Consider the following 14,329-nt stretch of genomic DNA (forward strand, 5'->3'; position numbering starts at 1 on the left):
GTGGATCTCTGTGAGTTCGAGACCAGCCTGGGCTAACCTGTCTCGAAAACACACACACACACACACACACACACACACACACACACACACACACACACACACACACACACACACACAATGCTATAATATAGGGGGATGGAATTTAAATCTGGTATTCTTCAAAGCAAATGCTGTTTGCAAAGTGGACGGCAGGGGGCGATGTGCCATCGCAACCAGGTCTGGCAACCAGGACGCCTCTGTTTTTAAGGAGCATTGGGAGGAAGCTTCAAAAACACCGACATTTTAATCACTTTAATTCCATCTTCAGAGAAATCGTGGGAGAACTGAAGAGGATTTTCTTAATAAGACCTTAACTGGTTGCCTGACATTTGCATGCAAGTCCGTTTGGAGTCGGTACTGCTTTCTAGGTCTAGGTCTAGCAGACACAGATAGCAATTATACACACAGGGATTGCTACACATGAGACTTGCTGTGCTCCGTTTCTGTTCCAGGTGATCAGTGATGCCAGGCTGCCATTGTGCTGTCTTTGTCTTGAACTGGCTCTGGGCAGCTCTTGATGTATTTGCAGGAGGGGCATTCTGCACAGACATACCATGCATTGAGACTTAAGGCTGATAGACCTCTGAGCAGCACTGGGGCTGAAAAGTTGCAATGGAGAGGAGGAATGCCAATTCCACCCACCTGTCCATGCCATACCATTTCTAGACCAAGTGAGTCATCTTTGGAGCCACCTTCCCCAGAATGCACACATTGGTCAGTGGTGAGCTCTCATTTGGCCCTGCCTCAGGGCTTCTGGCATCAGAGCATGTGCCACACAAAGCTTTGGCCTTTACTGCTTCCTCTTCAGTACTGAGCAAAATCACAGAGGATAAGAATGATATGCTCTTCTTACATACTCCATTTAAGGCTAATGGTCTTGTAACTTTGTGAGCGCAGGCATAGTTCATTGGGGGGGGGTGGAGGGTAGAAATTGAAACAAGAAAGATGGATGATTCCTACAGTGTATTCTCCCTAAGTGAGACTAAAATTAAAAAAAAAATGCAAAGGCAGTGTGTTGTTAGTGGAAAGAGTAAAAGTCATTGTCAGAAGGGTGGCAACATTTGTCTTGACTCATTCCCACACAAGTTCCTAGGGCTGGCCCCAGGCCCCAGCGCTTGTCCCTAACTAGTGTTCTGTCCTCCGATGTAGTCTGGGTTTACCACTGCCATGAAGGGAGACTGGCCATCACTGTTAAACCTCTGAGCCACCATGTTCCAAAAATAAGAAAGGGAGGGAAAGACATAATGGAAAAGTTGAACTTGCCTTCACACTTACAGTCTCTCCCCTTCCACCCAGAGTACTGGGTGCTCTCCCCTTCCACCCAGAGTACTGGGTGCAGTCACTCAGAATTCAGAGGAAAGACAGCCAACAAGGTTTCTAGCAGGGAGGTCCTGAAAAGGGAAATCAGCTGAACTGGTAACCATCACCTAAACAGCTCAAAAGACCTGCAGTCACACTGCCTTTGCAACTCTGGCCACTTGAGAAAGGTGATCCAGGGGACCAGGGATGCCATGTAGTGTACTCACTCTGCTCACAGTGCCGTCCCATGAATCCTGTGCGGCAGGTACACTGCCCTGAGATGTGGTCACAGTCAGCTCCATTTTGACACTGGCATATCAGTGCACAGTCCTTGCCATAAAACCCCAGAGGGCATCCTGTGTGAGGAGGGGGGACAGTGGCAATCAGAAGGCTGCCTGTGAGAATCAAGCCTCCTGCCTTCGCCTATGTGTGGTTGAACCTGAAGGACTTCGAATACTGTTGAAGAATAAAGGCATTCCCATGCATCTCAGCTGGCACAGGGCTGCTTAGGAGTCTCAGGTCTGGGCTCCTGCAAGGAGATTGTTGTAATCCACAAGCATGAGATAGGAGAGTTCCCCAGTGGAACTGTCACTGGTGTCTTCCTACAAAGCTCCTTGGAGCCTGTGAAGGGTACCGTATTCTCTTTCATTCTTCATTCAGTTTCTAGAACCCTGGATTTGTATTTCCTAGACCTAAGTGAGTACTTTGTATTTAGGTTGTCTGTATGCTTTTACCTATAATACAAAATGACTCAAATTCTTCTACCAATCCTGTCCACTGTGTCTGTTATTAAATTAAATTGTATTATCACCATTATCAAATATATGTGGTAGAGTGCTTCAGAAAAAAAAAAAAAAACAGCTGTGTTTCACATGCTTTGGAAAGTCCTTTAGGTCTTTGCACTTCTACACAGCTTCTAAGACTTCTACCACCAGGAGCCTGGGGCAGAACACTCTCTCTCTCTCTCTCTCTCTCTCTCTCTCTCTCTCTCTCTCTCTCTCTCTCTGTCTCTGTCTCTCTCTTGGCTTACATGCACCAGCAGCTGCTCTGCAAGGCTGCTTTAGGCACAATGAAAGCGTCAGTACAGGCAGATTCCTCAGTTGTTTCCAAAGACTGTGCATGCCTTTTATTCTGCCATTTAAGGAGAGCTTAACATTTTCAGGAGTGGGAATGAGACACAGGTCTCAGATGCCAGCTCATAATGACATCCCCCCTCCCATCCTCTATCTGTTTGACACCCTCTCTGCACTGGATCTTTTTTATTCATTCTGTCATTTGATTGTTAGTAGCCTAAAAATACAGAGGTGGGCTTTCCTAAGCTACAGATGAGAACTATCCCTTGAGGATCCCAAGCCACACAGCAGGTAAATGGCAGGCAGGGCTGTGGTAAGACCAGACCCTTGCAGGCACCACTATGTCATGCTTTGTCCACTTAACAGTGTCCTCTGTTCAAAGGCATCCTATTTTTAGAACTACAAATGATCTCAATGTTTTTTCCTAAGGACTTAAAACATCTTTATACATATACAATCTTTAGAGAAAAGCTTTCAAATTTGCCCTTGCCAATTCTATCTTTCAAATCTTGGGTCAATAACTGTCTCTCCTCCTAGAAACTTCTAGAAGTCTTCTCCAGCTATTCTCTATTATATTTACAAATTAGTATTTAATAGGAATTACCTACTTTCTAATTCATCTTCTTCCTTCAACATAGCTATCCTTTAAAGTCATGTTATTATTGATACTAGCCATAATAAATGCCCTCCTGGCTTGTCACTTCACTAAGCTAAAAGCTGTAGGGCATTTCTTCACAATGTGTTCTTCTGGGGGATATTTGCACATTGCATCTTATGACACTAAAAACCACACGCGGAAAACTAAAGTAGGAGATACGGTCTAGGAGTAAGAACTAGAGGAATGTTTTTTAAAAACATGATCCTGGGCTGACATTATCACCAATGCACACAAATGCAGATTCACAGGTCCTGGCCCAGCCACACTGAATCAAAACCATGGGAGGCAGGTCAAGCATTTGGAATTGGTTGGTTCCTGTAGGTATACCTCATTTTCTCTGTGGGCACACAATAACTTAAGCTGCAAGGCGTGGGTCTCCACATACTTCCTATTTCCTATCATTTATTCTCACATTTGTACAGTCAGAGGAAATAAAGGCATTTATGCACAGAAATATAGTCTGGTAAAAAAGAAAGAGAAATCAGTTACACATTAGAAATGAATTACACACACCCTTACTTCACCTCAGTGTCATCATATAAGCTAGCTGAGGGCTCGCTGGTATGTGGGGTTCTGAGATGCTCAGAGAAAGGGAGCTATTTAGTGGTCACTGAGTAGGTGACATACACTTGGGAGGAGCCCTCACTGACCTAACATGATACACACAAACAGGAAGGATATTTCATTTATGGGTGTGGCCTCCCTTGGTGACCTTCACAAGGCTCCTTACTTACTCTGAGTACAGTAGAGCCCCGTCCAGCCAGGAGTGCATTTACATTCCCCATCATAGGCACTGCAAAAGGCTCCATTGTGGCAGTTGCAAGTGTGGATGCAGTTCGGACCCCAGTGGGCAGGCGGACAGGCTGAAAACAACAGCAAGTGTGGAGAGATGAGTTGGAGTCTCCAGGTCAGCACCAAAATGAATACTCCATCCTCTATCTCCCAGTCTCCTTCCATGCACTAGGTTAATACCACTAATATGGACAATATACTCACAATTTAGTTGATAGGCTGAATTCTGTGCTAAATCCACAAGATACTGCTGGTTGAAATAACTACCAACATTGCTGAAGGACTTGAGGGAGCAAGGATTACTTTAAAGATTCAATGGCTGAGTTGGGAGAAGAATGGAAGAGAGCAAGAAAAAGAGATACCATAATAGAGGGAGCCATTATAGATTTAAAGAGAAATCAGGCACTAGGGAAATGTGTGGAGATCTGCAAAGATGTCACCAACTAACAATCTAAGCAACAGAGGAGAGGCTACCTTTAAATGCCCTCCCTTGATAATGAGATTGATGACTGACTTATATGACATCCTATAGCCTTCATCCAGCAGCTGATGGAAGTAGAAGCAGACACCCACAGCTAAACACTGAACTAAAATGGAATCCAGTTGCAGAGAAGGAGGAGTGATGAGCAAAGGGGTCAAGACCAGGCTGGTGAAACCCACAGAAACAGCTGACTTGAACAAGGGGGAGCTCTTGGTCTCCAGACTAATAGCTGGGAAACCAACATGGGACTGATCCAGACCTCATGAATGTGGATGTTAGTAAGGAGACCTCAGAAATCTATGGGGCCTCATGTAGTAGATCAGTATTTATCCCTAGCATACGAATAGACTTTGGGAGCCCATTCCACATAAAGGGATACTCCCTGAGCCTAGACACACGGGGGTGGGCCTAGGCCTTATCCCAAAGACTATGACAGACTCTAAAGATCCCCTCCATAGAAGACTTCATCATCCCTGGGGAGCAGAAATGGTATGGGATGGGTAGGGTGTTAGTGGGGGGCAGGGGAGGAGGGGAGGGAGAGGGAACTGGAATTGACATGTAAAACAATCTTGTTTCTAATTAAAATAAAAAATGGAGAAAAAAGATTCAATGGTTAGACACATCACACTTGATACTGACTGTATACCTAGCATTGTCTAGGTCCAAGGAAGAGCAAAGGACAAAAATGGGAGTCTGAACACTTCTGTTTTGCAAGGTAGCAAAACTACCAGTCAATTAAAAAGCAATGGTGGGAAGAGCTGTGAGAAAGTAAGATGCAATGGGGGATAAGAATGATGAGGGTTTCTCCTAAAACCCAGTCTCCCTAAGAGGGTACACTGAGTAAGGATCAGATTGGGAGGGGTTGGTCTTATGACTCCTAGGTCATGGGCTTAGGGCTCTGATTTTCCTTAGGGATCCTAGATCATGGGCTTGGGCTTCATTCTTCCAATTCTGTCCTGGTCTATAGGCTCCAAAGTTGCTATTAGAATCTCACTTTGTGCACCAAAGTTACCAGCTAGAAGAATCAGCTTTTCATAGGAAATTTTGATTGGAAGATGCAGAAGATAACACAACTAAATCATTAGTGGCCACTTTCAGTAGAAGAGCTGTTAGAATGCCATATCAAGTACGGGCAAAATAATTCCATTCCTCTCTCCCCCAAACAGTTTTATTTATACTACAGTTTCAAGAAAATACTTAAAGGGTGGCTACTTATAATTTCTATCTTATTATCTAACTGAGAATATGGAACAATACAGAAAATTAATGAACCTGAAGTAGTTTTAATGAAAAGTATTTTCCATAAACATATGTTCCATTTTTACCCAAGAACAAGAGAAAAATAATAGCAGACAATCATGATCCATAGGAGTGTGCCAATGGGTTTTCTAAGAAGGCTTGCTTTACAGATGAGGAACTTTGGTTCAGTTGTTGGTAAAGAGATCTTGTCCAAGGTCACACAGATTCCCAGTGATACTTGATAATTGGCACAGAAGCATACCTTCATTCTAAAGGCCACAGTAAAGCTCAGGTGAAGACAACTAAAATGTCCAACCCCTCTATGCGGCATATAGCACTCTCTACCCATTTCTAAAAAAAAGAAAAACCCGGCTTTGTTCTCTTTCACCCAATCCCCTTAATATCATTTCTTGTATTTTATATTTACTTACTTTAGCTGGGTTTATGTGTCTGTGTGAGCATGTGTGTAATATGTCTTTAGGCATGCACATCTGTGTGTACATGGATATCAGAAGAGGACACTGAGAGTGGAGTTACAAGTGTCAATGGGACATCCCCCCAGCTTGTTTTGAGGGTGCTGGGATCCAAACCCTGGTCCTCACAATTCATCACTGAGAGCTATAAACCACAGAGTAATCTCGAGAGCCCCACACAGGTTCCTTCTAATGATAGTTAATAAACTTTCATGAACTGTCTTCTGCCCAGAGCATATGTTTCTAAGTTGGCAACTTGCAACAGGCTTTACTCCCCGTTTCAGTTACGATCAGAGACTGGAAATAAAGATCATTCAAGTTTTCCATTCCCAAAGGTAAATACAGAGACAAGGCTTCTGATAGTCATTTTGCCAAGGACACTTGCCCCTTTAAATGCACTCCATTAGTTTTCAAAGTCTCTGCATGGTGAAGGACTTTCCTCTTTTGAAACTAGCTGATAATCAGCCAAGAAGAAATATTAAGATGGCCCATAGGGAATCAATGAAACCAATGGTCCCCAGGAGAAGCCAGGCTTGCCAAATAAATCAGTTTCTTCTGGAGTGATTATGGGGACAGGCCATGCTATTGTCTCCATTCACAGTGCTGTCCCCATTTTTGTTCCTTCCAGCACATTCTTCCTCCAAATGAGGAAGTGACCAACTTCCAAAATAAAGAATACGTGTTAAAGGAGCAAATTATACCAATCATGTTCCAGCAATGACATCTCATCTTTGTTTTCGTTCCTAAGCCCTGCCGTTCATTTTGAGTATCTGTTCCACAACCTGCTCCTGTGCCAGTCTGAATCAGTCAGAGCCTTGCCATGAACAGGTTTGTATAGACGGCAATTACTTTTGAAGTTCCACCCCCCACCAAAAGATTAAGGCACATACTATGAAATTATCTATAACAAGAAGCATTCCTTTCACCAAAGGCTTTCTTCTTATCTTGGAAATGGATAACAACCTGAATGACTAAAAACAAAACTATCTTTCAGACAAAAATATATTCTTGACCAATTAATATTTACAGATTGATAACCCTATAGTCTGAATTCAATGGCCCGCAGATATCTTATGTGCACCATGTTGGATTCGATATGAACTAACCATGGCTCATATAAGCTGCAATGAAGAGCAGCAGGGCAGACATGTGCTATCCTTGGTCCAAAGGTGAATACTTTGTGAACATGCACTAACTGAGCCTTTCAAAGTCTGGCTTATGGTCACTGTCCTCTTTTCACGTCAGGAATAGTCTAAAGTCATCAACATAATTCCTCTCAGGGTCATACTATACCCATCTGAAGAGTTGAATGAAAGACACCTGGGAAACCAAGGTAGAGGACAAGATGTGAGGGGCTGTAAGGTAGATAGTCTGCCCAGGAGCTCAGAAAGCTAAGATCCATATCATCTTGATTCTACTTCTTCGTGAATCCTTAATTATATCTTCTGATGAATGCACAGCAAAAAGTCTGATCTCTGAATGCATCTACCTTTGTTTTAGGTTGATGGACACTAGGGAGAGAGATGTAGTTCAGTTGGTAGAGTGCTTGCCTAGCATCCCTGAAGCCCTGGGTTCAGTTCCTAGCACTTCCCAAAACCAAATATGGCTGTGCACACCTGTAATCCCAGCATTCAGGATGTGGAGGCAAAAATAAAAATAAAAAAAGCAAAAGATCAAGGTCAGTTTAGACTACATAGTGCATTTGATGTCAGCCTTGGCTATAGGGAGCCTTGTAGCAAAAAAAAAAAAAAAATCAATGGATAGAGAGTCACTGAGCAGTGAATAAGAAAAAAAAATTATGAATTTGGGTTTTTCCCAAAGAGTCACATCAATTTATTGGTAGATGTTGATAGGTCATTGTACAGAGTTCTTAATTTTAAAGCTATAATACTTTTGATAGATGGTCATGGTCATATAGTCTCTCTTAATCATATAAACTCTCATCGTTCAATCCTAAGACATAGGAAACCAATTGGTTGTTCTCCAACAAGACTTACGCTGAGAGCAGTCACTGCCAATCCAGCCTGGGTAGCACTGACAAGACCTGTCGATTGGGTTGCAGGTGCCATTGTTGGTGCAGGTGCAAACGCCTGCACAATTTTTCCCAAATCTGCCACTGGGACACACTGTGAATAAATGGAAGTTCAGTCTGTTAGAGTTGGAACCATCTCACAGAACCCTGGGAATGGGAAAAAAATTCCAGGGTCACACCTGGCTGCCTGATGCCTACCTGCCTCCACTTAAGACAGCACATACCCAAATCCCAGGTGGGCTAGTTTTTACAAACACAGGAAACCAAAGGTCTTATTCTGACACCTCAAAAAGTCACTGTGGGTGTCTGAAGAAATCTGATGTGGTTTCTCCCCCAGTGAGTCAAAATCATTCCTCACGTTGACTTTTCAGGAGAGGATGGTTCCGATGAAACCGTAAGACACAGACAAGGGAACAATGTGACAATGTGGTGTTTCCAATGCTTGTGTCACTTTCAGAACTACCTTGAGCTGATGGTGGGACATGTGGCCTTGGGGAAGTCTGAGAGCAGACTTCAGGAAGTGTGATCCTCCCCAAGGCTCCCCAGAGTGCTTGGGTGCTTACCTTCATTGCACAGTGCTCCAGTGAAGCCAGGCAAGCAGTCACACAGGCCTGTGATGTGGTGGCAGGGGCCGCTGCTGTGCACACACTGTGGACATGTCTGGCTACAGCGATGCCCGTAAAAACCTGGGGAGCAGACTGCAAATAGAATGGAAACTCATAGTTACCTTTTTGAGTTGGGTTTATCTCCTGTTCCACTCAGGTCTAGTTAAAGTGGAGGAATAAGAAGACTTAAAAAAAAATGATAGTGAGAATTTTTCAGGCACTAAACAAGGACAACTTTTAACAAGGAAAGAAGCCACTAAACTCTGGATTTCCCTGGCATGAGGGAATGTCTCAGATTTCACTGTCCTCCTGTGGTTGACTCAAGGCCAGGCCTAGAGCAGAGGCTCAAAGACTTTTGTTGAACAAATAAGGAAATGGGGAAAATAAAATTCTAAATATCAGTGTCTCAATTAAGTATTACTTAATTTATTGGTCCTTTATTCTTCAAGAACCATGATTGGAAAAAAAAAATGGTGAACGCTCAAAATTCGAAGATCCTTCTCCTTCAAAAAAAGTACAGGTTGATGGTTGTGACTAGAGAGAGCAAATAAACAAAACTATATATTTTGACATTTCCAATATTTTATTTGGATTTAAATATAGAAATGATTGCATTGAACTCTTAATGGAAAAGGAAATTGATCTGAGATATTGCAACAGTGTATGTAATAACTTTTCTTATTTATTATGTTTACCAAAAGATTTAGTAAAGTCTCACAGATCATTTCTTAGTTCAAGGCTTCTAAGGCACATTGTCAACAGTCCCCATTTTTAACTTTCAGTTGTGTTTTGCCCACAGCACTGACTTTCAGCTTACTAGTGAGATGTGTGATTGCCTGGAGGTTTGGCTGATGTTAACTTCTGGTAATTGAGGTGAGGCTGATGCCAAATTGCTAAATAAAATATTTACAGGTCAGTGGATTTCTAGAACACCATTTGCACACTCTAGGGAAGAAATGAGAATCACGTCCTGATGATGGTGCCGGTGAGGTAATGAAATCATCAATGAGAAGAAAGGGTTAATGCCCCATCTGGTAAGTTGGTTGAAAAGAATAAAGTTCTTGGGGAAGTGTCATTTGAGGATAGTTCTTCAAGTACTGCTCTGCCCTTGACTGCCACAAAACATCAATAGAAACTAAGGGCAGAGCCTAGATTGTTCTACACAGAATTCCCAGGAAGAGGGGGACAGAGACCAACCATCACCTAGGAGACACTTACTTCTTTGACATGAGGTGCCTCGGAATCCGGGTGCACATTCACAGATGCCATCATCAGGAGAACAAGAAGCCCCATTTTTACAGTAGCAGGGCAGTGAGCAGTTAGGACCCCAGCGTCCCTCAGCACACACACTGTCACAGTGCACACCTGGAACAACACACACGGGTCAGGGCTGAGGGGGATGCAGTGTGGGCTTCTGAGGTTGCTAATACAATCATGAGGCTCAAGGATGGTGCAAAAGCAAGTGTTGCAGACAACACTGAAGAGAGATGATACCAGGCTTAAAATTTACTTCTCACCACCTGTATACATCAATCCACAGAATCATCCTAACATTAACGAATACCCAGAATTCCCTTCTATGCTGTCAAGGAGAGAACACTTTCATTACATTGATTTTTCTTCTTTAACACAAGGGAGCAACAGGAAGCCCAAGGTCTCTGTCTATTGAAATCAGAGTTTATCAAAAAAAAAAAAGACTATTGATTTCCTGTTTACCCCCCCCCCATGGTGCATGAACAAAGTGCACCATGATCAGGCAGAGCACAAAATGATTAAATTCTTTTACATGAAGGAAGCCCTATTGGGGAGAAAACAAGAAAACACAATCCTAAAGTATTTCAATGATCTATTGTGCCAGATACGCTGATGTGCTCATACATGTCACCAACTTCCTCTTTAAAATTTTCATTTCACATTGGACAGATAGAGGCAGACTATTCCAGCCAATAGCGTGGATATGCTCTTGTCTAAGTCACTGTTATGAAACTGTGTGGTACTATTTAATTTTTATTTGGGAAATAAACCTTAAATCAGTCATGACCCAATAAATGAATGCCTACAGGAAGCTGACTCTGCAAGAATGAAAATAAAGGCAGGCATTACTGGAGGCGAAGGGGGGTTTTGTAAAAATGTACAAATGTCTTTGAAATACAACAGGGATCTCTTTGTTACACTGGACCTCTCAGAGCCCTTCACCTGCAAAGGAAAGAGCTCCAACTAGGGCTGCACTGGTGACTGCTGGCCTCTGAATAAGTAAGAACACAGTGAGGACATGCTCAATCTGGTATTCCAGAAAGTTCACAGCGACTCTGCCTGGATGATGCTGGGTAGACCACCCCATATTTTGCCTGCTTGTTGGAGAAAAGTTACTGTGCCCTGAACCTTACATGGAAGGAATTGTAGATGAGCATAAGTATGTCACCAGCTGGTATAAAACCATTTCTGTAAGATAATAAATCTCTACTTTTGCCCGTCCCCATGTCTATCCTCTAGAAAGTCCTTAGCTTGGCCAAGGATGGCCAATGAGGCACAGCCCCACTGTGTCCAATAGACTTTTATACCCGGGGAAACCAGTTCTGTATATAAAACTGGTGGGAGGGCTAAACATTCCCCACAGAAAAAGAAAGTAAAACGTGGGCCTGCTGTTCTTTCCTCTGGTTCACACACATCTGACCTCGCAAGGCCGTTTGGAAAGCTGCGACACACCTGCAAATCCGATACTCTCTGAGTATGGAGCACCCGCCAGAGTCTCCAGTGATTTTCTTTAAGGCAATACCTATACCACACAGAAGCTAAGGCATTCAGAGCAGCAGTGAACTTGGGGGCACTCTGTAAATGTAAGCTTTGCTTTGTGTCTAAAGAGAGCGCTATCAAGGGTAACAGGGCCTGGGGCTTCCCTCCCAATTGGATTTCAGGTTTTCCATCCTCACGGTAAGCCAAGGCTCCTGTTTGACAGCCAAGGTGGTAAGGGACCACCTGCTTCATAGATGCAGATATCCCTGGGCATTTTGACCCAGATCCATTCAGGTTAATCTCAACAAGAAGCCTGAGGAAGCCGAGCTGGAATAATTACTCAGCTAACCTTATAATCATCCTGAAAATTAGTTCTGATTTCTTAATACATTTTTTTAATGTGGAGTGGGGCTTGAAACATGAGACTTGGTCATTTAAGGTGACTTAATTTATCAGCTATTGGCCAAATCACATTACACTTAAATTCAGCCATAATGGAATGGAATACTCTTCAGGTCAAAACCATATACTGGCTGTATTAGTCATGGTTCTCTAGGGGAATATAACTAATAGAATGAATCCGTGTGTGTGTGTGTGTGTGTGTGTGTGTGTGTGTGTGTGTGTGTGTATAAATACATATATGTATGCACATATATGGGGTTTGTTAGAGTGGCTTACAGGCTGTAGTCCAGCTAGTCTAACAATGACTATATACCAACACATTCAGTTGTTCAGTCCACAAAGGTGAATATCTCAGTATACACCTGACTCTCAAAGAAATGGGCTCTAATACCAGTGAAGAAATGAACTTGCTGGTGAGAGTGAGAGCAAACAAAGAGATAGCCCTTCTTTCTTCCATTTCCTTTATATAGACAGCTACCAGAATGTGGGGCCCAGACTAAAGATGGGTCTTGTCACTTCAAATTATTTAACTAAAAAAAAAAAAAAATCCCTCACAGGTGTACCCAGCCGTTTGGAATTTAAATTGATTCCAGATGTAGTAAAGTTGACAACCAAGAATAGCTATTACATTGGCTTTGGATATTATAGGTTATCATGATTAGTGGATAAGCACACAAAGCTAGTTATGAAAAATGACTGAAGGCCAGGTTAGCTATCTAAATTAAGTGATCCTATGCTTGGTATTTGATTTCTCTTCCCTGGAGAGAGATTTGTCCAGCTGGCCCCCAGACCCATCTGTCATGATCAAGGTGATTTTCCAGTAAGTAAAAAGTACCATGGAAGCCAGATAATTCATTGAAAAAGAAAACAAACAAACAAACAAACAAACAAACTCTATGTTTCACATGATTTACCCATCATTTTGTTCCAGAGACTGCCTGCCTCTGGTGATATAAACATATTCTAGCAGAACAAAACTTGCTTTTTAAATAACTTAGGTTTCTTTAGTTTTAGTATCATGAAGGCATCTTTCCTTTGAATGTAAATTATAAACATTCCATTTCCTATTCTTTCTTTGAAAATCAAGCTCTCTTATTGTATACAGTAAAGGAGTTATCATTTTGCATATATTAATGTCTAATCTATTTCAGGACAAGTATCAGAGATGAGACAAGTCCATAGAAAAGGAGGATGCTATCTCCCCTCTGTGGCATCCTATATCCCGCAGTTCTGCCTCTCCTCAGACCCTCTGTGTCTCTTGCCATATCTTCATTCATCATACATTCAGGGAATGGCATGACAAATCTAACATCCTGGGATCTTTCTCTAGGGATTATTAATATTGCGAAGAGGCACACATGAGAGTCTAAAAAATAAATACCTAACTGTAAAATTTCAGGCCATGAGGATCACAATTATGTCCTAGCTAAGTGTTTCCTTTTTTCTTCAGATTTTTTTATTTGAATTAGAATTCAAACAGGATTGTTTTACATGACAATCCCAGTTCCCTTCTCCCTCCTGTCCTCCCCTACTACCCCCCCCAACTAAAACCCTACCTATCACATATCCTTTCTGCTCCCCAGGGAGGGTGAGGCCTTCCAGAAGGGGTCATCAGAGTCTATCATATCCTTTGGGATAGGGCCTAGGCCCACCCCAGGGAGTATTCCTCTATATGGAATGGGCTCCCAAAGTCCACACCTATGCTAGGGATAAGTACTGAACTACAACAGGAGGTCCATAGATTTCTGAGGTTTCCTCACAGAAACCCATGTTCCTGGGGTCTGGATCAGTCCCATGCTGGTATTCCAGCTATCAGTCTGGGGAGCAAGAGTTCCCTGATGTTCAGTTCAGCTGTTTCTGTGGGTTTCACCAGCCTGGTCTGGACCCTTGGCTCATCAGTTCTCCTTCTCGGCATCTGGGTTCCAGTTCAGTTGGGTGATTAGTTGTGGGTGTCTGTAGCTAAGTGTTTCTTTGAGTCACATCCTGGTATCAGGTTGGGGATGTGAGCTGAATGAGGGCAGCCCTGCAGGGAGGCATGCTCCAGGATGAGGAGGTGTTGAAAGAGTGGTAGCTTGCTTTAATTCCCTCTCATCTCATTATTCTATGGATCCCATATTTTCCTGCTCTGAAAGAATCCAACAAAACTTATCTCTGTTTTCTCTTCTGCCAAATATGAAAAATAAAGTCAATATACCTTCTAGGAGTCTAACCAGTGCAAGCTTGTTGATAAGACATTCTCCAAGAAAGACATTCTCCAAAGCTCCAGGTGATAAAGCCCCAGGACATACCCCCAGCTCTGCCCAGTGACCAATGAAGGAGAGAAAATAGTTCTAGGCTGAGGGAGCAGTGCTACAAGACTCAGAGTCCCAAGAAGCATGCAGAAGTCCCCCAGGAATTACCAGAGTTAGGAACACCTGGGACTTAGAAACTAGAAGTACCAAGTGAAGCATGTGGACAGCCATGGACTAAGAGCTAAGAGCACCATGCTGTGGAGGAGGAGACC

At 42.8% G+C, this 14,329-nt stretch overlaps 1 protein-coding gene across 1 annotated transcript in view; it reads right to left on the reverse strand.

Annotated features, from left to right (window-relative positions):
• Positions 1-14,329, reverse strand: part of Megf10 (multiple EGF like domains 10) — a 105,455-nt gene that overhangs the window by 12,568 nt on the left and 78,558 nt on the right. Inside the window, exons 13-17 of the mRNA XM_035440140.1 lie at positions 9,910-10,056; positions 8,650-8,784; positions 8,052-8,180; positions 3,804-3,932; positions 1,566-1,694 (exon numbers count right to left, since the gene is read on the reverse strand). Of these exons, the coding sequence (XP_035296031.1) occupies positions 1,566-1,694; positions 3,804-3,932; positions 8,052-8,180; positions 8,650-8,784; positions 9,910-10,056 (669 nt within the window). The remainder of the gene's footprint in view (positions 1-1,565; positions 1,695-3,803; positions 3,933-8,051; positions 8,181-8,649; positions 8,785-9,909; positions 10,057-14,329) is intronic.

The sequence above is a fragment of the Cricetulus griseus genome, chromosome 2 (genome assembly GCF_003668045.3).
Source record: "Cricetulus griseus strain 17A/GY chromosome 2, alternate assembly CriGri-PICRH-1.0, whole genome shotgun sequence".
Lineage (NCBI taxonomy): Eukaryota > Metazoa > Chordata > Mammalia > Rodentia > Cricetidae > Cricetulus > Cricetulus griseus.